General features: G+C 38.6%; 2 protein-coding genes across 4 annotated transcripts in view; both read right to left on the reverse strand.

Annotated features, from left to right (window-relative positions):
* Positions 1–536: 536 nt before the first annotated feature.
* On the reverse strand, positions 537–1,790 carry fabp10a (fatty acid binding protein 10a, liver basic). Its single transcript, XM_082551430.1, has 4 exons — positions 1,519–1,790; positions 1,240–1,412; positions 767–856; positions 537–641 (listed from the first exon to the last, which is right to left on the reverse strand). The coding sequence occupies exons 1-4, from the start codon at positions 1,583–1,585 to the stop codon at positions 591–593; spliced, it is 381 nt and encodes a 126-aa protein (XP_082407556.1). The 5' UTR covers positions 1,586–1,790; the 3' UTR covers positions 537–590.
* A 524-nt stretch (positions 1,791–2,314) lies between these two features.
* Positions 2,315–22,938, reverse strand: part of myom3 (myomesin 3) — an 89,877-nt gene continuing 69,253 nt past the window's right edge. For all 3 annotated transcript variants that reach the window (XM_082551380.1, XM_082551381.1, XM_082551382.1), the window contains 19 exons: positions 19,582–19,708; positions 17,438–17,619; positions 17,101–17,215; positions 15,518–15,674; positions 14,851–14,957; positions 14,457–14,501; positions 14,178–14,314; positions 10,774–10,918; positions 9,670–9,729; positions 8,923–8,990; positions 7,065–7,175; positions 6,685–6,772; positions 6,514–6,552; positions 6,171–6,276; positions 3,642–3,805; positions 3,509–3,545; positions 3,328–3,350; positions 3,164–3,219; positions 2,315–3,082 (listed from right to left, as the gene is read on the reverse strand). In XM_082551380.1, coding sequence (XP_082407506.1) covers positions 2,813–3,082; positions 3,164–3,219; positions 3,328–3,350; positions 3,509–3,545; positions 3,642–3,805; positions 6,171–6,276; positions 6,514–6,552; positions 6,685–6,772; positions 7,065–7,175; positions 8,923–8,990; positions 9,670–9,729; positions 10,774–10,918; positions 14,178–14,314; positions 14,457–14,501; positions 14,851–14,957; positions 15,518–15,674; positions 17,101–17,215; positions 17,438–17,619; positions 19,582–19,708 — 2,037 coding nt within the window. In that variant the 3' untranslated portion in view covers positions 2,315–2,812. The remainder of the gene's footprint in view (positions 3,083–3,163; positions 3,220–3,327; positions 3,351–3,508; positions 3,546–3,641; positions 3,806–6,170; positions 6,277–6,513; positions 6,553–6,684; positions 6,773–7,064; positions 7,176–8,922; positions 8,991–9,669; positions 9,730–10,773; positions 10,919–14,177; positions 14,315–14,456; positions 14,502–14,850; positions 14,958–15,517; positions 15,675–17,100; positions 17,216–17,437; positions 17,620–19,581; positions 19,709–22,938) is intronic.

The raw sequence follows: 22,938 nt of genomic DNA on the forward strand, positions 1-22,938 counted from the left end.
TATGTGTGACAAATCTGTTTCATACTGTCTGTGATTATAAGAGAAACATATGGCAATCACAGAGTCCTGAAATTAAATGTAATTCCCTAAAAGTTAATGTTTTAAAATATTTGCCAAAATTTCCCTAAAATAACCTTATAAGCTTAAAGCTTCCTTAAGTTTTCACCTTAACCTTTCCTGATTTATAATTACTTTTTTATTTCATCAAACAGAAGCCAAATCCCCACACTGACCATAGAAACTGATTTATGCCTGCTCAAGCCCCCAGAACTATCCAAACCAGTATCACGGCATAGCGTGCATTAGACCCGCTAGTCCACTAGAGGATGGTGTGGACGTCAAGCCACAAGCACATTTCTCAATATAGCCGACATGGCAAACACAACTTTTATCAAATGCTTCTTTGCATGGATATCTTTTGTTTACCTAGTTAATATTTTATAAAACACGTTAGACACAGAAAAAAGGCCTCACAAAGCAATGACCTTATTAAGACCATTGCAAATATAAGGGGACAGAAATATGACACACGCTGCTCTTTTTAATCAACACTTTTATTTAAATAGACACTGCTTTCTTCGCTGCCAAGTTTATATCCGTTTGCTCTTTCTGATGAGAGTTGTCGACCCAATGGTCAAAGTCTGAAATTGGATAAAGAAAAGAAAACACTTTTAAATTACAGACAATATTAAGATTATAATCCAGCAAATAGTTTGTTTGGTTTTTGATGCTGCTACTGTCTGAATTCTGGTAAGGTGGACTTTACCTCAACTATCTCTCCTCCTTTGAGCTCTTGGACGTGGCGGAGCCTGTCAGTTTTGCAGACCAGTTTGCCGCCCTCAATATTGACAATGCACTGCAGAGAAGTGGAAGAGACAATACACATAAAGAAACCCTCAAAACAGACAAGAAAATGAATTTAAACCCTTCACATCTTCAGGCCCACTAACATGTCATTTTATTTTACTTTACTTTTCCAGTAGGAAGAGGAGTATTCTTAGACACAGATGGCCGAACTTTAGTCAAACAGAAGCAGCAGATGCAGCAATAAGTGACCAATTTAACAGTGGTACTGTTGCCATAACACAAAATGGGGCAGTTTACTAAATATGAGTATGATTCACGAATAAAGAGAATGCAGCATTTTTTTAGTCTCTCAAAAGTTGCATCATCCTGAAGTAAATTAGCATTCAAGATAATATTTCATATAAAAAAAGAAGTTAAATAAAAATGAGTAACCTTGATCTTCTTGCCGTCCATGGTGGTGATATCAGCCTCCTTGCCGATGGTAAACGAGTTGGTCACGGACTTTCCGGGAGTCTTGGAGGTGATGACAAAGTCATTGCCACTCTGCTTGATCTCAGTGATTGGCTTGACGTCCTTGGCCACTTTGATGACATCTTCTGCGAGCTCTGTTAAGCAGAACACATGTATATTGTTAATTTATGCACAATAACCTACAACTTCAGCTACTGAAAATAATCGATTTTTTTCTTTACCGCCCAGCTTTTTTCTCACCCATGGCCCTGAGGAACTCCTCATAGTTCTCCTGAGCATAGACCTGCCACGTTCCACTGAAGTCCATGTTGTTTAGGTCTGGCTTCTCCTTCACTGAGGTGGCGGGAGGCTGAGGCAGCTGTGTGAAGCTCAACACAATGTGGAGATTGCTAGCGTATGCCCCACCTTCTTATACTTGATGGTATAGGGCTCCCAGTGCTATGTCTAATGAGTAACAATGTCCTCTGAAGTAATCACATGTTTGAATAACCTGGAGTTCATTTATACCTATGTGGCGACACAGCGTTCACCAAAGGTCAATTCATATTGGTAAATTTAGTAAATTCAGTAAATTTAGCGTTTAAGAGCTTCACTGGTGTGAAAGATGTGCAGATCACACATGGACTTAGCAGTAAAATGCATGCCAGCCTATTTCACAGCTTGACTATTTTGATCCTCATTAGTATTATAAAGGAACAGCTATTCTTCTTTGAGGCTCCACTTGCAATTTATGACAAAGGATCTGAATCAGCAAAAGAGCACACAAACAAAGAATCGAACCTTTTATCAGAAGGATATCAAATCGTAGAGGAGTTTAAGGATGAAAAGAAGAAAATGCTAAATGAAAGCATTTCATAAACATGACTAATATGCAGACCTTAACTGAACCTCATTCACGTCTCCAGCCTGCTAATGTAAATCTACCACTCTGAGGTAAAGTAGAAAGGTTAATGACACTGCGGACTGTTTGCTTCCAGAGTGGAAAAGAAATCATTCATTGCAAAATCTATTTTAGAAGTAATCCACTAGAGAAAAATTGCTGTAAATCCCTTTATTCACTACACACACACACACACACACAAAATACAAATCTGCTTCAACGGAAACTAAGATCAGAGTTTAGGGTTTTTCAAAAGCACTTAAAGCGAGACTTGTTGAAACTGTCAGCATGACCAAAAGCAGATAAATGACAAAATGCAGTCCAAATTCAGTGCTAGTGGAGCAAGTAAAAGCCAGCAAACTAGCTCCGTAATGTCAATTACATATCATATCTATATGTATCTAATTGCTTACAGAAAATGCTACCATTGTTTACTGCAGAACACTGGCTACTATAGTGGTATTTTATAAGATAATCAGCCAAAAAGAGTTTCATTAAGCAAAATACTAGACACATCAAATAAAGTAGAAGCAAATCCTGGTGTAGAGGATACTGTGGTTTGTTTGCAGGAAATTCTCAAAAGTAACATGTGCGCAGATCTTGGTAAACCCTCACTCCCTGCAGAAATATCGATTTTTGACTCAGTTTGGAGTCCTAACTCAACTCCACTGCATTAGCTGGAGGTTTCTCCCCATGCTTGTAAACACTCACGGTCACGTCAACCGTTTCAGAGCCGTACTTGTTGCGTACAAAGATGCTGTACTTTCCAGAATCTTCCATGTTGACATTGTTTATAGTGATGCTGCTGCACTTGGGCGCCTTAGTGATTGTAAAGTGATCCTGGCTGAATATCTCCCTATCGTTACGAAGCCAGAAAATCTCTGGGGCTGGTTCGCCATCAATGTAGCACGTCAGACACAGAGACTGAAGAGAAGGAGCAAACAAGATATGAAATGGCAGGTCACAGAGAGAAGCACATATGCAAGATTTAAACAGTTATTGTACCTTGCCCTCCATAATGGCTACCACATCAGGAAGGCCTTTTGTCACTTTAGCCCGATCTGAAACAAAAAGGCAAAAATAACTCTCTGCTGGCATATGATATAGAATCTTTTAATCTTTGCCACGGAAAGAAATGTCCTGGGATTAACACATAACCTATCACTCACTTTTCTCTGCAATGGCCAGCTGCCTGAGGGATGAAAACAAAGGGTTAGATCAAAATGAACTGCACAGTGTCAGGAAACGATAATCTGTTTTCAAGTAAAACCTCTGTCTTTTGGAAAACTGTTCTGTCAGTGTCAGTAAAAGCCTAGATATCTCATCCAGTGCATTGGGTGTAGCACTTACTTTAACCTCTGGTGCTCCAACAGAGCGTCATCAAAAGCTGTTGGATGTTTGAAAAATAATCACAATAAAAAATCTGGGGAAAAAACGATCTCACAATCTAAAACCTTTAAACTAAAATGACATTTGCACTCACCTTTTCCCGACAGGTCAAGAAACCGTTTGTGTGTCTCTTTGCCATCAAACATCTCCAATGTGTATTTTCCTTTATCGCTCTCTGTTGGGTTGAAGATTTCAATCCAAACCTTCTGCATGCTGCTGCCAGGCTTTGTTCTGGCTTCCTCGTCAATCCTCTTCTCTCTAAGCATGGAGAAGAGCATGTACACAGTTATGTACTGCCGTATATTAAAGTTACTATATAATACAGTTATGTTAGATCAGTGTGGCAGCCAGTGAGAAATGATTTCCTTTACATCACAGCTAAAGCATTTTTAGCACTGATTAGTGCAAAGAGACTAATGAAAAAATGGAATGGCGTTAAGGAGCCTTTAAAATATTATCATTTGCTGTTATCATTGAATGATCCAGCAGGGGGTGCTAGCAGTTTAAGAATTTGAAGGCTGTTTCCAGGCTATGTTCTTTGTAAAGCATATGAGGAGGATGAATAGGATATTTTAGTGTGCAGATTTGCATGTACACATCAAAGACATCAAGGCTCTTTTATTTTTAGGTCTTTAACATGTAGCTGTTGAACTTTATTAGACGTTTTACAGCCTGTTCATGTAAGGGAAGCAGCCTCAGACTTTCCCATAAAAACAAGCGTTGAGGTAAATTATCACGCAGTGGTAGATGAAGTACTCGGACAGCGGTACTAATATCACAGTTCTCCATTACAACGTACAACTATTACAATCCATTACATTGAAAATGTATTTATGGCATAAACAGAGGTTAATAGAGCAACTTGTTTCCTTTTACTGCTTTGCTATTGATGTGCAGGATAGATATATATAGAGATGTATAGAGAAAGTATCAAATTCTGGGATTTAGGAAGAAGATTCATCTTATTTTAGATTAAAATTACTTCATTATACATATACATATATATATATATATATATATATATATATATATATATATATATATATACATATATATATTTTTTAAATTAAATTATATACACACACACACACATATATATATATTAGAGATGGCACGATACCACTTTTTTATGTCCGATACCGATATCATAAATTTGGATATCTGCCGATACCGATATGAATCCGATATAGTGTTTTTTAATCAACAAAACAGTTTTTTAAAATATCTTGCTGCATTTTGCAAGTCTGCAAGTTCATACTCAAGTTTAAAACAACAACTACACTAAAGCTATTCTGTTATACCTGTATACAAAAAAAATATTTCATAGTTCAGCAATACTGATCAATCTAATAAACTTAGACCTACACCATCCTCCCTATTCTGGTATTTTAAAGAGTACTTAGCGTAAATATTAAGCAACCTAACTAATAGGGTTCCAACTCCCAGCAACAACAAAAATAAATAAATAAAAAATAGGGAACCACCCCTCACGCGCCACCTCATGATGCTTAATCGACGTAATCAACCTTAATTTGATGCAGTGTAAAAAAAAAAATGCACAGAAATCAATTATTTTTCAAGAAATATTAAATAGATTCAACATCTTTCTTCAACAAAATTGCAGACTGCACAGATGGTACCTTCCCAAAGTAAAAAGTACTATAGCTTACTAGGGTATATATATTAGACTTAATAGTTACTATATACAGTAATTGACTTCTATTCATTTTACATCAAATTAAAACTTTGGGTGTCAGATAATTATTTATTAAAAGCTAGACATTTTAAATGAGAATAAGAAAGAAAAGTATGTCTTTGTGCCCCCTTTTCCCAGTTAATGCCCTATCGGCCCCCCTGGCTAAACTTTGCTAGATCCGCCCCTGCACAGTTACCAGCGTCAGCTACATAGAAAAAGATCCTGGAGTAGAAAGTAATATTAAATACATTCTAACAACAGCTTATCAAGCTTAAACGTGCTGCTGTTGTTCAGCCGCTGGTTTCCTCTTTCTGGTGCAAAGTGGGCCAAAAACAAACAAGAGACACGGACTTGCCACAGAAAAGCCGATCAGCTGATCATTAGCAGTTTCACGATTGAAGTAGCAGCCTGAGAGCGAGAGGCAGTCGCTCGTTAAGCTTAACGTGGGAATGCTTTACAAACATTCAGAGATGGACTTACACACTTGCTTTACTTCTCTCGGGGATAACTTTGTCGGAGATGAAATGCCAGGTTGCTAGCGAAGCTCCACATGCTATCCAGACCACATGCCACAGCTGCTCTATCACGTGATGCATACTGCTCCGACGTGCTAACGTTCTGAGGCGAGTTACGGCATGTTGCAAGTTTTGTGAGGTGCTTTCTGATATTTAATGGATCGGATTACATTTTTTATTTTTCTCCATATCCGATCCAGTAATTTAGGTCAGTATCGGACCGATACCGATACGTAATATCGGATTGGTCCATCTCTAATATATATATATATATATATATATATATATTTTAATATATATATATATATAATTTAATTTAATTTAAAATAGACATATAACTATTTAAAATAGTTATATGTCTGAAGCAGGTATTGGATGTTAGATCAGAGAAGTGTTCTCTTTGTGAACTCACTTGAAGTACCAGCTGGTCTTCAGGAAGCTTATGTAGTATTTAAGTGAGCAGTAGAGCTTGAAGCCTTCACCGGTGCTCTGAATCTTCAGTGAGCTGGCTGATATCGCTATATGGGGGTGGGACTCTCGATTAATATAATAGCACATTTTGGATATATTTTAGCAATTCAAAACAAAGTGTTTGTTATCTGGGGTGCTCGGCACAGTAATATTCTGGGCACGGAACAGCTAATCAACATGGCTTTCAGGTGTATTATCCCCATCCCGACACAGCTCACCTGATGTAGAAAACAAGCCATTGGCACATTTCACCAAGATTGTTCTTCTGAATACGTGTCACTTACCGCACTGTTTACTCAGGTGCTGGAGAAGCTTGTCATACTCTGCAAATTAAAAAAAACAATCATCCATATTCAAATAGATTTTTATATTTTATTTTAAATGACTAATTTCCATGATAAATCAAATAACACAAAAAGCAGTAATATTTGTTTGGCTAGAAAATCAAGTATCACCTTCATCCAGCAAGTCCAAGGTGCTCACATCTTCTCCTCTCCCGTCTGACACCACAGCTCTGTACGAGCCTGCCTCTTTCTTTGTAACCTGAGGGGGGGAAAAATCATCTACTGTGTAAAAGTTAAACATATTCAGAACATTCACCATTTAGTATGTGATATCTGTGAGAACCAAATATTTGATTAAGAGGCATTTCCAGGGCAAGGCTCACTTCAAGGTGAATCTTGATTCATCTCAAGGTTAAGACTCATGTAGACTTAATCCTATAAATGTCAGCTGTCACTCTGTTTATCTCCTTTCGCTCTCTACATCAGCTACAGTGTGATGATTCATACTTGCCTTATCTGAAAATAGAACAGGACACAATCATTATGCATACCTGTGGGATAGTAAGCACGCTGACCCCTGTTGATGGATCATACGCAACCTGAGTCACCTCCAAACCATCCTTAAACCACTTGAGAGATGTTTCCTTTTTTGCATTTGTCACCTGCGTCAAGAGAGATAAACAACACCTGTAAAAACAGCACAAAGTGTTCTCAAAAGCTGGTGCAAAAATTGTGGGTCCTTTCATCTTGTTTGGGTTATGTTAGTATTTTAGCTTTGGGTTACAAGGAGGCTCATATGTTATTATACTGTCACATTTCTTTTCAGTCACTCTAGACTGCCAAAATCCATTCAAGTTAGAGTTATAGGAAGATAATTATGTGCCTAAATAATTTCAGTTTTAATGTAAGAAATTGGATAAACTTTCAGGGACTGCAGAGGTTGAAATGTTCCTTCACTCTTTCTTCACAAGAGAATACAAAAGATGGTGACGATAAGAAGTTTCACATTTGCATTTGGAAGCTGTGGCTATGAAGTCTGTAACATTTGGCCAAAATAGCTCTCAAGTAAAACAGGCTGTCCAAAAATGCAAAAATAAAACAAGTCTGCTACAGAGAAACAAGAACAACCAATGTGGCCAGACAAACAGTTCAGTTAGTTCTGATAAAAAAAAACCAAACAAAGAATGATCACCGGTGAATTCAGCCACATTAAAAGGCAGAGAGGTGGTTCATCACTGAATCCTTTAAATGATTAAAAATGACCTCATCCAAACAAACATTTATCCAAATGAAGAACACGATCCAGGAGGTAGGCACACAATTTATCAAAGGCTACATCTGCACTAGAGCAAATACAGTGCTTAACAAATGTAGTAGAGTACTTATCGCAAAAACAAGAAAACACAAGTATTCAAAAAATTTGTCAAAAACTCATTTGAAACTAAAAATCGTTGTTTTTTTTATTTGGCAAATAAACCATTTATATGTTTAATTTTATGTTCATACCCACATTTGAAATTAGAAAGTAAAACATTCAACCACTAAAATGATTTTTTTCATTCAGAAATGCAAGTAAATAACTGTAATTTGGCATTTTAATAAAAAAAAACAATTTTTAAGCTTTTTTTCTAAAACCAGTAATTCTGAAAATTCATGAATAACAACAAGAATTATATTATAGCATTAAAAATATCATTTTAGTTTGAGAGCTTCCACAGACTGGTAGATGGAGATCTACAGGAAAATGCTTTGGTGCAGCTGTGGCATAAAACTTATATTGGGTGATGATCTAATACATTTGCAATTTATGGACAAAAGTATTGAGCCACATCTTTGAACCACATGAAAATATAATATAGGGACCTAGCCATATATTTTGCCTTTGTGGAAGAAAAGACCTCACTTTTCTTCCATATAACACAATCAGCTGTAAGTGGTATTATTGTAACATGGAAGCTTAAAGGAACCAAAGAAACTAACTATTAAAGCACGTGGTGTCCTACTGACCCAACAACTGAGTTTCAAACCTCTTCTGGCATCAACATCAGCATAAAACTCTGTATTAGGAGCTTCATTGCATGTGTTTCCATGGCCTAGCAACTCCTGTGTATCCCAGTACTTTTGTCCACATTGTGCTTATTAATCACTACGAGGTGAAAACCATTCATCAGCTAACTGATGAAACAGGCCTCTTTGGACAGATTAAAGTGGAATGACAGAAAGAAAAAGACGAGAAGGCTTGGAACAGCTCAGACTTAAAATTGTTGATGTGACAAACATTAGTCAATAAGTGATAACAGAGTTAGCATAATACTACTAAAATGGTTATAGTAGCACTATTTTCTGGTGGTTAGTATAAATGAGATATGTCAGTATTCGGACATATAATATGTAAAAATATAAAAGTACCTTGCACTTCAAAATTAATTCACAATCCTCATTTACACTCCAGGACAAGAATTCCTGGAAATAAGGACCTTGGAAAACAAAATAAATGATTATCCATCCATACTGATCATTTAATTTATTCAAAACACATCATTCATAACAGTATGTTCAGTACACGCACAGTGGTAGGTGTCTGAAATATGAATTATGGTATGATTTAATCAGGAAACATACTGCAGGAAAGATTTCCCCAGCTGGTTTTTCTTTTATAGCTTAGTATTCTGCTTGTAATAGACAGAACGAGTTCTGTGGACTTTGGGTCTCACGTGGACTTTGAATAGTGGATTTGATTTGAGATATTCTGTTTACACAAACAGACACTGGGACATTGGCCTCTACACACAAAAGAGTTTTAGAGCAGAACCTCTCGTATCAGGTCTCAGAGCTCAGGTGATGAAAACAGAGAATTCAGCGGCACAGGAAGCTTCATGTCTCTCTCTATGCAACTCTCTAATTTTAATATGTTTCATCAATACAGCGATTATGAACGCCTGTTGCAACTATTAGCTTTCACCTTGGAATGAGATAAAAAAAAGTCTTTTAAAGCAACAAGGCATCACTGAATGAATAAGATCAGTTCACAAAGACATTTCTCAGCATTAGGGCAAACAATCATCATAGAATATCTGCGCCACTGGCTGTCGTGATGGTCCTTGACTGTCGGCTCTGATTGCATTAGTTGTTTTTGATGTGTGGAAGATTTCTTACCAGTCTTCCTCTTGTTGTCATGTCGGATTGCATCAGCCAAGGCCAGCGTCTCACGAAACTCTGACAGAGACACAGACAGCGTCAGACTGAGTGCAAGAATGAACCCAAACAAGATCGAAATGACATTTAATCAGATGAGAAGTGATTTCAACCTGTTGAAGTTGTATTTATACTATAAGGCAGCGGTCCCCAACCCCCGGGCCTCGGACCGGTACCGGTCCGTGAGTCGTTTGGTACCGGGCCGCGAGAGTTGAGGCTCAGGTGTGAAATGTATGGTTTTCAGGGTTTTTATCGGTTTTCAGCGTTAGTTTGTCATTGTTTTTATCGTTAACTTGGATTTCCTGGGTCTTTTCACGTGTGTTAGGAATAAATCTTCTTTTTTTCGGTACCGGTACTAGTTTTATTTTGTTGTATTTATCCGCGACACCTTAAAGGCCGGTCCGTGGCGCAAAAAAGATTGGGGACCTCTGCTGTAAGGAATATAATATCTGTGTTTATATATCCTTTATCAATATAGACACACATGGCACACATCAGCAAATAAAATCCAATTTTTACATCTAAGCACTATTAAATAAATCACCTAAAGCTGCACGAAACAATATCAGCAGACATTTTTTTGAATGCTCTTTTGCATCACCACCTTTTCAGATCATAGCACGTCAATTTCTCTCCACAACCAACATGTTCAACAAGTTTTCCATTTTCTTCCACTTCTCGATGACCTGCGCATGAGGGTAAAACTCACTGAGTGGGGGTGTGGTGTAAAAGTGAAGAGAAAATCTGGAATCAACAGTTCCCATTAGCTTTTTTGAGCTTTTTATTTTTGCATTGCAAATAATATAAGTTATCTGAGATGTTTGCATCATTATTTTTGTATTATTGTTGAATGGTTTTCACCCTTTTATGTGTGTTTCTGTGTTTCTAAATTATTAAGGGAGGGAGATGTATTTTAGTTAAGGCTGCATTTTGGGTTTTTTGCAGTAGCGTGTTTATTTATTCATTAAGTACCTTTTGTGACATGCCTGCTTTTCTGTGCAGCTCTTCCTTGTTTATCGGTCCTCAGATTTAGCACTACTCACTTAATATGAGAGAATGACTTACTTTTATCCACAAAGACCAAAGTGAACTGGTTCTTGGCGCGGCCGTCTCTCAGCTGTGCCGTGTACGAGCCCTCATCCTCTTGAGAGAGCTGATCAAACAGTATCTCCACCAAACCTTTGGCCTTGTCAAAGTTGATCTTGCGGTGCTGCAGAAAAGCAAACAAATGTTGCCACACATACAGCACACCCATCAGCTCAGATGATCCCAGATGGCAGGTGAACGTGCTGCTTGCAACTTCCCTATAGATGGCTCCTCGTACAGAGAGAATACATCATGAAACAGTCACATAAAAGCATCTGAAATGCCATGTGCACACTGAAGATGAAACACTTCTTTTTTTCTATAACACATGCAAACACGCAAACAAACAGTGACACAGAGAAAACAGCCTTTGAGCTCATTTTCACGGCTTTTATGCTCATCAAGATAAGTGTATGCCTTGCATGTTGATAGGCCTCAGTGGTGGATGTGATTTGTGATGTATGGCAAGCCTAAGGGCCCTAATCAGCTAAATGGCTTTTGAATTCACAAACCTCAGCTGTGATCATTTAGAAATAATGTGTAATCAGTGCTGTTCAGATGGAACTCTGATATTGGGAAATAATGGAATAAATGAAAATGAAATACAAGCGATAAATGGAAGCTGCTGAATATAAAGCAGCGGCAAACAAACCAGGGCAAAGAAAATGTAGCTGACAGAGTTGTGAAACCGCAATAAATATGCTGCCTTGTATTTGTTTTTCTCTCTGTGCACACATCAATGCACGGTTCAATAACTACAATGGCAGCACTGATTATTCTGTGCTCAGTGTCACAACACATATAAGTTTGTTCACATTCAGTTTATGTTCCTTTATGATTATAATGTTTCTTTATTTTAGGCGGTCTGACTTTGAATTGCACTTTTACATTTTCCATATTTGGTCTCTCATTACATTACATTACAGTAACATTACATTAGTTTATCAATAATAGGGTAAGGATCTTTTTGAAATAGCTTTTTTGCTTCCTTGTTTTTGTTGCAAATAGTTACTGAGACAGAAATTTTCTTTCTTTCTTTTTAAACCCTGACCCTTATGTGACATAAGGTCCAAGTCTCCATGACCCTGGATGGATAAATAGTTAAAAAATGGATGTGTGTGGATATACACTATCTGTGCACTTTATTAACTGGACCTTGCCAGTGCGTGGTTGGGCTCCTTTTCACCTTCAGAACTACCTTGATTCTTCATAGCATAAACTCAACAATATTTTGTAGACATTTCTCAGAGCTTTTGGTCCATATAATGCAGTTGCTGCAGATTTGTTGGCGACACATCCATGATGTAAATCTCCCATTCCATCACATTCCAAAGGTGCTCTATTGGCTTGAGCTCTGGTGACTGGGGAGGTCATTTAAGTACAGAGAAGTCATGATCATGTTTAAGAAACAGCTTGAGATAAAGAGAGAACTGCTGAAAAGAGCCATAAGAGGATACTGCTGTAATAAGGGAAGGACATGGCCAACAAGTGTTCTTAGGTAGGCTGTGGTGTACCAAGTGGTTGTTTTAGCTACTGTTGCCAACCTATCAGCTCAAAGCAGTGTGGCCATTCTCCTCTGACCTCTGCTATCGACAAGTATTTAGTCCAGAGAATAGGCGCTCACTGATATTTTCTCTTTTTTGGACTATTCTCTGCAAACCTTAGAGATGGTTGCACAGAAAACTTTCAGTAAATCAGCAGTTTCTGAAATACTTAAATCAGCCTGCCTGGCACCAACAATCATGGCCACATTCTAAGTCACTTAATGTCCTCGGGATTCCCATACGCTTGTTTGCCATACACCTGGGGTCATTTTCGACCTGAGAACAACACAAGGGTTTTAAATCACCTTTCTTCATCAGTCTGATGCTCAGTTTGAACTTCTGCAGGTTTTCTTGACCATGTCTACAGGCCTAAAGCCAGTATATTGCTGCCATGTGATTGGCTGATTAGATATTTGCATTAATGGACAGGTGAGTCTAATCAATTGTCGGGTGAGTGTAATATATTTCAACTAGTTGTGTCATAGGAAGGAAAAAGGAACATTTTTCTTAATATACCAGATTTCAAAATTTCAAAGAGCTATTTCTTCTTGCACTAGAGGGTAACATTAGTTTATGTTATTGTTTTAACTACAGATTTACTATCCTAAATTATATTTTCCTGAAGAACATTGTCCAAATTTGTTTCATGTGCCTTGCCCAGATGTTGGCTCTTTCCCCCACATTCACCTGAGCTGATTTTTCTCCTAGACTATGTAAAATTAGCACAGCTTCCAGGCCTGTCTGTAGCCGCGCACACCTGCTCTTCATCTTTGTTGATAGCCTCACCATCCTGCATCTCAGGATGTTCGTTTAAACAGTAATTGCTGTTTTGAATTCACACTGACTTGTCATAAACACAGATGCTTGCACCTACACCTGATTATTTTCGCCCGGTAGGGTTTCATGACATCTGCAAATTTCCCACGTCGTGAGCATGAAAGGGGGGAATTTTCAGCAAGCTTTGATGTCACTACCTGGGGATTCAAATGTATTCTATATTACGTAGCAGAAACGGAAAGCTGTAAATCTGGTTTGTGGCCACTTGAAGAATCTGAAAGTGTGAACAAGCATGTCTGTACAGCATCACAGATCATCACAGATAACCCTTAATTTAAACCATGACCAAATTACTGTGTAATTAGTGACATGTTTCAGCATTTCATATCTGGTAGTTTGTTTTACACGCCCAGAAATATGGAACCAAATCATTCAAAAATCTCATGACAACACTGAGCTTTTAGTCAAACTGTCCAAAAACCTCCTTCCTTTTCCCAATCACGTCTTGATCCTGATTGAAAATGTCATGAGGTGTGTCAACAAAGATGCAAAAAAAATTTAAGGACTTCACAGAAGAGTCTTGAATGTGCAGAGAATCCAACTGTACTTAGACTAGACTTCATTTCTAATCTGGGTCTGCTGTGTTGGATTATGGGATACCGATATCTTTCGTAAAGGATGAAGCACCTTATTTTAATGTGATGACCTCCTATTATGGCTTTCATGCAAATATTTCCAAGTCACTTCACTCAAATAAGATGTTTCCTAGACAAACGAGATCACAAGTGACCTCTACTCACTCATTTCGGCAGATTGTCAAACCGAATTCCTCAGATATTGATGTGGGCTGGCCCAAAACTAACCTGGCACAGGTGATATAAACTGCAGTTCAACACTAATAGAGTAACCTTCAGCAGCTTAAAAAGTGGCCCATTGGCAGATTCTTACATTAACAACGCTTAACCATTTAAAGGTCAGCAATGGTAGTATTTCTCAGGGTTTGTGAACTCCTCAACTCTCAAATTGGCAAGGACACAGGATAACCAGATCAGTGGCTCTTACCGGCGTGCTGGAGATTTCCCGGTCATTGAAGATTAGACGGAGCTCAGCTGCATTACTCAGACTCTCAGTTTGAAGCCAAAGCCGTACACTGCCTTTCTCAGAAACCTCCACCTGCCAGGCCGACTTCAGTGCAATCACTGCCAAAGATAAATTAAAGGCAGATTAAGTGATCAATATGTCATGAATAAATACTAATAACACTAATTCCAGTGATTAAAATAAGCTGATAGCACAATGTGAGCTCTTCCTCATATATTATAATGTCTTAGCAGTACGTACGCGGATTTCTGACTTGCCAACTGAGTTCTTTGAGCCGTTCAAGATCTGGAAAAAAAAAGTCCAACAGAAACTCAAGGTTAATTATAGTTTGATCTGAACACTGGTTACATAATGCAGTTGTATTGTCAAAGTACTAGTGAATAGTGCAATAGTTGAAGATCAAGATCGATTGAGACCATCTGCTTTGCTGGGCGAGTGACCTTGTGGAAGCGGCTGTGAGCAGAATAATTACTCGCTTGCGAGAAAAGCTTGATAAAGCTTAAAATTAAAGGCTCTGTATATTCCTGCTGCCGTCAGCTTCTTCAATAACGCAAGAGACAACTGAACATTTTTCATTCTGATGAGTGTTACATTTAGAAAGGGGCATGGGGTGCTCGCAAGTTTACCACTTTACCTTCAGCTGTGAAATCGTAGCTGGACGACTGCTGGGGGTTGTCGCTCATGTTCACTGTGTAGAGACCCAGGTCCTCCTCAGAGGGGTCTGTGAAGGTGAGGACTGACCTGACAGACAATGAAAAACAAACGGATGCATGTACAGAGATGCTGAAGCTGTCTTATTCCACCACATCTCAAACATGCGCTATTGAACTGAGCTCTGGTGAATGAGATGATTTGAGCTTTGTGACATGGCGTGATGTCCTACTGGAAGCAGCTATCAGAAGATGGGCGGGCTAATGCTGTTCATGCCAAATTCTGACCCACCATCTGTATATCGCAGCAGTAATCCAGCCTCATCAGACCAACACTGTTTCATAATCTTCTGTCTTCCAATGTTGAGCCTGTTTGAGTCCTGACCTCAGTTTCCTATTCTCACGAGTGGCACCTGGTGTGGTCTTCTCCTACTTGAAGCCTATCTGGTTCAAGCCTCGTGGTGTTGTGTGTACAGCGATGCTCTTTTTTATACCTCGGTTGTATCAAGTGGTTCTTTGAATATGAAACTGAAATGCACCGAGTCTTTTTTACCTTTTTTAACTTCAAACACACTTTCCCGTTCATAAATGCTGTTAGACATTTTCAGAGAAAAAATAATGATTGCTCCACATTGCACATGAAAAACCTACCTATTCGTCTTGGTTTCTGCTCTCACTCTCCCAGCACCAATTGGGTCTGTGTAATTTTTGCTCCAGAGGAATTTGCTCTCATCGTTCATCTCAGCAGCTTCGTATCCCAAAAATATGAAGCCATCATCATCCACACCAATCTCAATGTTTTTGGTGCCTGAGAAAGAGAAGCCTGCTTAGAAGGGGTCGTGTATTTCACTTTATTCTACAGTGCTTCTGGTGTTGTAGCAGCATACGACTATATAAGTAATAGTCCATTTAGTGGCACCAAATTGAACATAGTGCATATGCTGGATAGTGCATATTTTTCACTGCTTGGGTGTACAACACTATCCAAAAGTCTTGGTCCATTCCTCATTTATATTTTGCAAGGAAAATGAGAAATAAGGGCATGAATGTATTGAAATGTGTGAATATAAATGGAAACACATTAGATAAGGCAAAAGTTTGTGCAATTTCAGGGAGCCTGAAAAATCAGTGTTTATTCTCTTTTAAGCAAGCTTTAGTGTGCTTTCTTTAAGTGGACTTCAGGAATACTTCTATAGTGACTTTCAAAGCTCTTTTTTGGATGTTGGCTGCCTTTTGATGATCCCACACTGCTTCAATAATGTCCAGGTCGGGGCTGTGGGAGGGCTGATCCATGACTGTGTTCCACTGTGTGTTTTCCTGTCCAGGTGTGCTTTCACAGCATTGGCATTCTGTTCAGGATCATTGTCATGCTGAAAAAATTAAGCTATTGCCAATCAGACACTCCATGGTGGTTCCAAAGTGCAGTGATTTACACATTAGCCTAACAAATGAAAAATCACAGTTGGAATTTGGGACGAGACATACACCCCTTGGGGGTTCCATAAAGAAGGACATCTGGCATAAAAATCTGTCAAATAAAATATGTTTAGCTACTTGCTGTGGCAACCCCATGAGCATAAGAGAGCAGCTGAGAGTAGCTTACCACTAAAATCCATCAAAATCTATAATTTTAGTGGATCAAAATCAGGCGTGATGTGAATCAAATTTAACAAGCTCTTGGCACTTCTCCGTCTTTTCTCCCTGTTTTCTGACTTTAAAAATGAGTTCTGACAGCCACTCTTTCATTGAGTAATTTCTGAAATGGTTTAAGGATCAAATGAAAGGGTGGATCCATCTCTCCGGCCGTGTCAGGTCTTTGCTGGACTTTTCTAATTTTTTAAGGACATAATTGTCATATACTGTCCTTCCACAAAGCCTTAGAGCTACAGCTCAAGTCTACTTAAACAAATTACAAGGAACTCTGTGTAAAGTACTGCATGTTTTGCTGGATATAAAATGAAAATAAAATGTATTTTTATTGATTTATTTTTAGGAAATCCACTTGTTTGCTTTGTTGTATAGAGCTAAAGCTGTTCCTGTTTCCTGTGTTAATGCTAAGCTGGGTTAACCATCTCCTGACTCCTCCTTCATATCTGACAGACGAATTTGAGATCTTTGCTAAGATCTTTTGTTCCTTTTTAAAAACTCATCAAAAACAACAAACAAGTGTGCAGTTTTCCTATTATTACATACACATAGGAATTTTAATTTGTATAGTTTGTCTAGAAGCTTACCTGGTTGTGTCTGAGCTATCACCGGCTCAGACGGCAGAGAGGCATGACCCACGCCAGCCTCATTGATAGCCGACACACGGAAACGATAGGTCTCACCCACCTGAAGTCCCGACACCTGGATGTCATTAGAAACACATCAAATATTTAACAGTCACTGTCATAATTCATCACAATCATTTAAACATTTTTACCCCCAGACTCACAAAGTAATGAAATTCTGGTATGGAGGTCAGAGATCATTTTTACACTGATAACAATCCAGTCATAGGCTAAACCACACCGTCATCGCTTGCCCTGTCACCTGATTAAATTTTGAACATGCTTATACTTCGCTCACCTTGTAATGCGTGTCAGAAATAGTTTTTTCACTCAGAGCAGTCCAGTTCTCTGATTGGTCACCCTGGCTGATTTTGAGCAAATAGCCAGTGACGGGGCTTCGTCCTTCATACAGTGGAGCAGCCCATAAGAGCACCAGGGAGCCGTTTCTCACCTCCCTGATCTCCAGGTCGTAGGGGCAGCCTGAGAAAGAGGAGAACAGATCATGGACTTTGAACACAGGGCAACAATGTGAGGCCAGAAAAGTTCGGTAAAAGTGCACAGACACAAAAACAGCTTGTCTTTGTCACAGTGGAAAGTCATTACAGAGCAAACTATAAATAACAATAAAGTCAAAATGAGTACAATGACTTTCCTTAATCTACCCCGACTGACTTCATCCCAGAATGTGGTAGCTAATTTGCTTAATGATTTTGGGTCACTTTTAAATCATTAATGGCACAGAGGAAAGCCCATTTGCCAAGATTAACGAGCTGCGCTTTAAAAGTGGCACATTTGAGAGCGCCTTTTTCCATTTTCAATATTAATGGCACACAAAGCTGATATGAGCAGAGTCAGAGTGGCTGGGATATCTACTGAGCCTCGACTCTGGACTCTAGGTAACCTAAAGGGAATGCCTGGAGACACCGCTCAGCGCTGAAAATGCATCTCTCCTGCATTAAGTGTAGCCAACAGGCTTCAGATTGCTCTAAAAACATTTTCTACTCTTGGAATTGTTTTATTGCATTGAGAATAATCATTTCAGGCCTGCACGTACCACAGCTGTTAAATGTCCAAGCATTTATTTGGAAGGGGCAGCCAATCACAAGACTGAAAGGAAGCTGAGTTGGCCTGTTTCAGATGGAGGATAAACTGAGAGGCAGCATCAAGTACAAGATAAGTGTTATTTTGAATCATGCAAAGCTGATGGTAGAGTCTACCATCAGCTTTAAATAGGCCTGTGGGTGACACATCAGTCCAACGTCAATCAAAACTAAGAAAACAACAAAATTATTATTTATTGTTACTCCATTAAGAATGAGTCAAAACATAAAGCTAAAACTTTAACTGATTTCATTTAACAAAAAGATAGATACTACATTATTTCCATCATTAGTCATTTATTGCTTCAGTGACTTTTTCCTACTTTTTCTGTAGTGTTTTCAGTGTCTTGCTTTGGGATACCAACAACCATCCATAGCAATATTTGAGCACAAGCCACAGATGATAAACACATAATGAATTCCACTAACTGAATCTAACCACAGGCTGTTTTTGTAGATACTGTGTTTTCACTTGACCACTGACCTGCGCTTTAATGGCACAATAAGCAAATAAGCACATTTTATTCTGAAACCAAAATATGTATGTATGTGTGGTGACCACACACACACTTCCACTGATTTATATAAATGGGCCCTCAAGTTGATGGATGGTCTCAGATGGTCACAGGAGCCAGGGTCAACAAACAGAGGAAACCGAATGCCAGGAGGGTACTGATGGAGGCACATAGCTCAGGGGATAAAACAGATTTGTGTATAAATGTAACAAACAACTTTTAATATTTAAGTTCTTACAGTTACAGTGCAACATGCAAATTACATTGTGGAAAGTGAACATAGATTTGAGCACTGATCAAAAGCTTTTGTTAACATTTTCATATAAACAGAGTTATTTATTTCAGTAAGCTGGATCCTCTTTAAAATAAATAAAGAATACATTTTGTTCATAACAAAGACAGGTCCAAAAAGCTTCTAATAGCTGCAGTTCCACTAATGGATTCAAAAGTGACTCAGTCCCCATTGACTCCCATGTTGAGATGCCTGACTTCAGAGATAAAATCAACATGTTTACAGACTGCTGAAAAAACATGACATGGTTACAGTTAATTTCCACTTCAAAAATAATTTATGGTCAACCTTTGCATTGTATCCCAATATAAATGGTATTATATGAAAAAGGGTCACTAACTATATGTGTTGTGATGGAAGAAGTGTTTAGGGTCTTTAATTAAGTTAGGGGTGTATTGTTCAATGGGCTAATTCATGCGTGAAAGGGTTGCTCACATAAATAAACCAGCGACAAGCAAAACAAAGTGCAGAATTGATGATTTAAACATTTAAGCACTTTAAAAGTAAAGCATGCATAACGGAAATTTAATTTCACCTGGCTCTGGCATCGTCCACTTCTCACATAGGAAAGCTTCACTGGGTTCAGACGGTTTCCCGATGCCGACCACGTTGGCAGCAAACACACGGAATTGGTAGAAATGTCCGCTTGTCAGGTTGCAAACCTGCAGAAACATTTACAGTACACTTCACAATGTACCTGTGTCTTGGGGTAATAGAGTGATTAAATCCCCCCCCCGGTATTAAATATTGCTATTAGTTTATGGCACCTTATTGTAATACTGAGTTGTAATATTACTCAGATCTTCCCAATTGTTAAAGCAAAGCTGTTCCCTGGTCATGAAACTGGTAAATACATAATTTATTATTGCCATATTACTTGAGTATTGCCATTAGGCTGTATTTGTTTTTGTTTTCCTTAAATTGATTTTCTAAATTATTTTAATACTGTTTCTAAGAACATCAGTGTAGTGTTATTTATCTGGCACAAACAGTGATTCAAGCTTTTATTCATATAAATCAAAACCAAGTACTTGAAAACATGGATACGATGTCCCATCAAGCAGGGACAAAAAGCTCCCTCATTGAACAGTTAAAGCCTCTTGACTCAGGAAGGCATTTTACGACATATTTTCTCTGGAGATGCTGCCACAGCATTTTTCTGCAGCCTGTCCCCAGACACTTCTGCTTTGGAAAGACAGGCGAATCAGCCTTATTGATCGCCTCATTGATCTTTCTATTCACAGCCACTTAGACTTTAAGGCCCTTATCGGCGCTGTGAACACTTGTGAACCTCTGCTTCCACTTTCAGCTCTCCACCAGCAACTAATTGACACAACCACGGAGAGCTTTCTTCACTGTATCTAAAATACGCCACCCGACACCTGCTGCCATGCTCGGATCATCAAGCTACAGACCCCTGTGCACGATGGTGCATGGGCCCTGTGCTCATGGCCAGAATGCTCTCTGGACAATCCAGCCTGCAACAGTCTGCAAGTTCCTTTATTAACTAACGATCCCGCTCTAACCACACTCAGGTGGAGCAACAATCATGGTATTAGACTGAGATAAAGCCCATCCCAAGTAATGACTGCAAATTTCATCCACTAGATGGCAAACAGGATGCATGTGATTATTAAAGAACTATTTTCCATCCTCCAGCGGGACACCTTTTTTTATAGAGAGTTTTATCAGCAAAGCATCTGCAAGGTTGGATGATGAAAGGCTGAAAACATGACCTGTACTTCACCTAGACTTGAATGTATCCATATTTTTTCTTTTGCAGCTTCTCTACATTTTAGGTGTAAAATATCATATTTTCTATTCCACTGTATTCATCTGAAGTTTTTTTTTGTTTTGTTATTTTGCAGGTTAGGAAAGATATTTCATTAAAAAAGAAAGAATAAAAAACTGTTTCAGATTTTTATCATTTTATCTTAAAAAGCAGTCTAGACAGTTTTGATGGTTATGTTTAAATATCAATTTGAGGCTCACAGAGAACCCTGTTAGTATAAGTTGATTTATACTTTATAACAAGCAAGCTACAGCAAAAGATTAATTAATATATATTTATGCATCAGACTTAACAAAGCAGTGTTAATGTGTCACTCAAAATAGCATCTGCTCTGGAAAAAAAGTGATTTTTTTCTTTTATTAACTGGTAAGTATATGCATATGATAATACTTCTGTACTGTAAGTAGGATTTTATATGAAGAACTTTCACTTGTTACAGTAGTTGCACAGTATTTGATTGATACTTCTACTTAAGTGAGCAATCTGTGTACTCGTTTTAGTTAAGTGAGAGAAAAACAGGAGGTTAAAGTCTGTTTTTGTCTTCTAAAATGGGCTCCTGATGGTCCTTTGTGACAGCTAAAGCAAAGAAGCTTCCAAACCAAAATCATGAGCACAGCTCCAGACAGAAAAGCAGCCCTGAGCTCAAAATTGCAGCACAATCGATGTTCTAATGACTCTAATTTGCATCCAGGAAGCCAGCAACTTGATTCAAATGAAGGCTCACGCCGATTCTGTGCTTCTTGAAGATGCAATGTTGAAAAGGCTTGTTTAGTCCAAAAGGGGGCGCTGCATGTTCTCATCACAGGGTTTCTTCTTCAGCAAAAGGGGTCTCCAATCCTCAAAAGTCTGCACTTTGCAACACGCGGGTCTAATCTTGATTTATGGTGGCACAGTCATTTTCGTTCTAATTGGCTTTGTCTTTGTTTTTCCCAGGAGCTAAAAACAGCCACTCGCACATAACACATTTGCACAATGTCTAATTACAGAGCACCTGTAATCTCTCTGAGACAGGTTAAAGATTTAACTTTCCTCTGGGTCTCCATGGACACTGCTTGTTGCCTAGTGACACAGCCAGTGCGGATGAGGGAGCTTTGGCCGTTATTGCCATTATTTAGAGGCAACTGCAAAATCCAGAAATAACTTTTATTATTGTTATTATTATAAAAGTCCTTAATTCAAGGACTAGCAAGTGACTAGAAATCTCTCCGTGCACTTATTCTTTTTTTTTATTTTCATCCAAAGTATAACAGCATGTTTTTTGTTTTTCGGCTGCTGTCAGTAAGTGGAAAACATGCAAACTTATTTTCTGCTGACATAAGGAAACACTGCATAACGCTAGCACTTTTGTATTGTTTATGCTGTCCATACTAACTGTACAATGTTTGATGACTGTATGAATATATCATAATAACAACAATGAAAACAATACCAGCCTGCTGTTTTGCAGGTACACGTTTTACCATGTTGGCATTCTACCTTAAAGCTCTAGGCTTACTGTCTTAGCTGCTAATTAGCACAGACAAGACTGGAATCAGTGTTGAACCAATCTTGGTGCTAAATCGTGCCGCATGCTAAAGAGGACGCCGATGTCTTGACATTTTTAAAAGCAATCCATCCAAACAGTTTGACATTTTTCTAATTTAAAAAAATTACAACTGTACACAGCAATTGACTATAAAAAGGGGATGAGCTCTATTTCCCAAGGAAGTTGAGATCCTTCAACATGTACAGCAAAATATTGGAGATCAGTCAGCTGTGGAAAGTGCAGTCTGCTTAACTGTGGTCTGCTAGAGAAGCATCGTAAAACCTGGTGACAACAACAGACTGACTAAACTGATCAGGAAGACCGACTCTGTGACTGGCTGTAAACTGGACACTTTTAAGGCTGTGGTGGTGACGAGGTCACTGAACAAACTGCTCTCCATCATGGATAGTGCTGACCACCCTCCACAGCACTTGCTGGACAGGCAGCAGCCGCACCCCTTACCTAACAGACTGATGCGTCTATGCATTGGAAGGTTGCTAGTTTGATCCCTGGCTGCTTCAGGCTGTATGCCAACTATCCTTGAGCAAGATACTAACACCAACTTGCACTCGGAT

This window comes from Aulonocara stuartgranti (assembly GCF_965226115.1).
Source record: "Aulonocara stuartgranti genome assembly, chromosome: 11".
Classification (NCBI taxonomy): Eukaryota; Metazoa; Chordata; class Actinopteri; order Cichliformes; family Cichlidae; genus Aulonocara; species Aulonocara stuartgranti.